This window comes from Apaloderma vittatum, unplaced genomic scaffold, assembly GCF_000703405.1.
Source record: "Apaloderma vittatum isolate BGI_N311 unplaced genomic scaffold, ASM70340v1 scaffold22781, whole genome shotgun sequence".
NCBI lineage: Eukaryota > Metazoa > Chordata > Aves > Trogoniformes > Trogonidae > Apaloderma > Apaloderma vittatum.
The window spans coordinates 14,671-17,304 of NW_009697848.1; the positions used below are offsets into that span (position 1 = coordinate 14,671).

Consider the following 2,634-nt stretch of genomic DNA (forward strand, 5'->3'; position numbering starts at 1 on the left):
AGGAAAGGAGATGATATGTGTGTTTCACGTTATTTCTTACTCTCTTTTGCATATAAGAAATGAATTGGCTTTTGCATTAAAGCCACAGCTAGGCAACACTTCTTTTGATGTTGGCACTTGCCCAGGCTGCTGTTTACTCCTCGACCTCTGCATCTCTCAGGCGTGCTTGTGTGAATGTCAAATTGACGAGACTGGGGATCTGCTCCATGCTGATGTAATTTTCATTCCCCGGGACTCTTTTTTAAGTTGTTTTTCCACCATACCTCACTGTGGAGCCCCATGAAGAGGTGTACCAGTGTGACTGAGGAAGGAAAGTTTTCCAAGGGAGGCTTCCCTCTAAAATGAGATACTTCTGAAACTTCGCTTCTATTGGCATGAGCTTTCCAGCATGTGCTGTTGTATGGAGACCTTCTTGAAAGGTCAGTCTTAGGGCAGCGAGAGGAATGTATGAAAAATTTGGAAAGAGAATGTGTGTAGAGTATAATGAGTCAGAGCCTGTAACATATCTTCCTTTGTGCCCACTAAACATTAATTGTGGCTTCTTTTCCTTTTTTTTCAGCTTCTCAGCAAAGATGCCTCCAAATGGGAAGGCCTTACATTTTCATCCATCAGTTTTGCATTTTGGAATGCAGTGAGTATCTTACATTACTGTTATTTCGATTAATAATGAAGTGGAGAGGAACAACTATACTGGGCTACATTTGTGCAAAGAGCATTAGCTGAGATGATGCTATTCTTTGAAGAAAAAAAAAAAAAGAAATAGTAATTGTCACAGAGCTGGAACTGTGTTTCTTGCATTGCAATACATTGTAAAAGAAACTCAGCATAGCCCCAGGAAGGAGCAAAAGGGAATCATAACATGGTCTAGGTACATTTTAAGTGTATCACTTATTTGTGCTGGTAGTACATTTATTGAAAATTTGCATTCTTAGTGGAGGGGCAGCTTATTGCCTTCTTTGACTTTTGCGAATAAAATCCAGAAAGTCCCAGGCAAAACATCCTGGCAGAACACTTGAGGGTTGTTTTTTTTAACTTCTCCTCTAAAGAAACTTTAAAAATTATTCTTGAATGATAATCAACCTTTGCTCTATCAATAACCAAAAAGAAACATGCTCCCCTTGTGAGTTAAATGTTTCACAGGACGCATAGAATAATATAAGATTCTGAGGTTTAGGATGTATTAAGGCACAAGCCTTTAGAGAATCTTTGCTTTAGCTGGTAAACCAAGAATTTGTTTACTTAAACTTTTTTATTGAAAACTTTGTGACTCTAAAAGTTGTTTTTTTCTTAAACTCCAGGTGACACAAATGAGTTTTGGCTAAGTGCACCTCTCACATGCCACTGTTACTTATTTGCCTTTGTGTACTAAGGGCCAAAATTTGGTTGGCATGTTTCCAAAGAATGGTTATAGTTAGGAAATTGTTGCATGTCAACGTGTTTTAGAGTGATTTGTGCTTGTTGTTTTTTTGTGCATTGCCTATGTTTATAAAGTGAATAATTTCTTTCTCTTTCACTCTCCCCTCCTCTAGATTGCTGGGACTACCCAGGGCTAAAATGCTGCATGCCTACAACCCTAGTAGAGATAGAGAAGTTGTAGTGAATTCAGTGTTTACAACTACTAGACAGTTTCATGTGTCTCCTGCTCATAGCCGGGTGAGTGTTGATGTACTTTTGGAAACTATGTAATGGCCAAGTGCCAGCCCTTCACGCTTCCTTTGGCCTAAGTTTTTCATGCTGTGCTTTCTCCTTGTGCTTTTTTATTGGGCCTCCAACTTCTTTACTGTTTCGCTAGCATTTTTTTTTTTCACTTCAGCTTAGATTAGTAAGGGAGAGGACATCCAAAACCTACAGTAGGAAATATATTTTACAGTAGCAAAGAATTTTTCAGTGTTAAAGAGGCTGTTTGAATCTTATTCTGCTCTGTGCAGCATTGCACAGTAATCCATGGGCATATGGTTGTTTTACACCCTTGAATTTTTCAGGCTTTTGAATGGTCTTGCGTATTCCGCAAAAAATACTGCAGTGAAATGTTTTATGCATTTTCTGTTGCAATTATGAGCAGAATTGCCTTACGATCCAAGATGTTAAAAATTAATTGCAGTGATCTCAGTTTGGTGAAGCCCGGATTTTATCTTTTGCTGATTTGAAAAGGGTTTTTATTATGCTTTCATCTGATTTGTGTTTTTGTTGTGTCTGAATGGGTATTACTGTGCAGACATAAACGTTGCTCTTCTTTCAGTTCGACCTACTGGGTTACTGATTGTGTTGTCCAAGTTCAGCTTGACTCATTTAACTGTGTGTCGTGGGGAGGGAATTGATTCACTTTGTAATGGGTATCTATATGTGGGGAAGCATTTTTGAGGATGTTTTGTCTATGTGTGGTTGACAACCGGTTGCACGTGAGCCAGCAGTGTGCCCAGGTCGCCCAGAAGGCCGATGGCATCCTGGCTTGTATCAGGAACAGTGTGGCCAGCAGGAGCAGGGATGTGATTCTGCTCCTGTGCTCAGCACTGGTGAGGCCTCCCCTCGAGCCCTGTGTGCGGGTCTGGGCCCCTCACTGCAAGCAAGACCTTGAGGGGCTGGAGCGGGTCCAGAGGAGAGCAACGAGGCTGGGGAAGGGACTGGAGGGAAAGT

At 40.8% G+C, this 2,634-nt stretch overlaps 1 protein-coding gene across 1 annotated transcript in view; it reads left to right on the plus strand.

The window, feature by feature from the left end:
- Positions 1 to 572: 572 nt before the first annotated feature.
- The window catches only part of KIAA0922 (KIAA0922 ortholog), a 46,946-nt gene continuing 44,884 nt past the window's right edge, over positions 573 to 2,634 (plus strand). Inside the window, exons 1-2 of the mRNA XM_009877797.1 lie at positions 573 to 631; positions 1,530 to 1,653. Of these exons, the coding sequence (XP_009876099.1) occupies positions 573 to 631; positions 1,530 to 1,653 (183 nt within the window). The remainder of the gene's footprint in view (positions 632 to 1,529; positions 1,654 to 2,634) is intronic.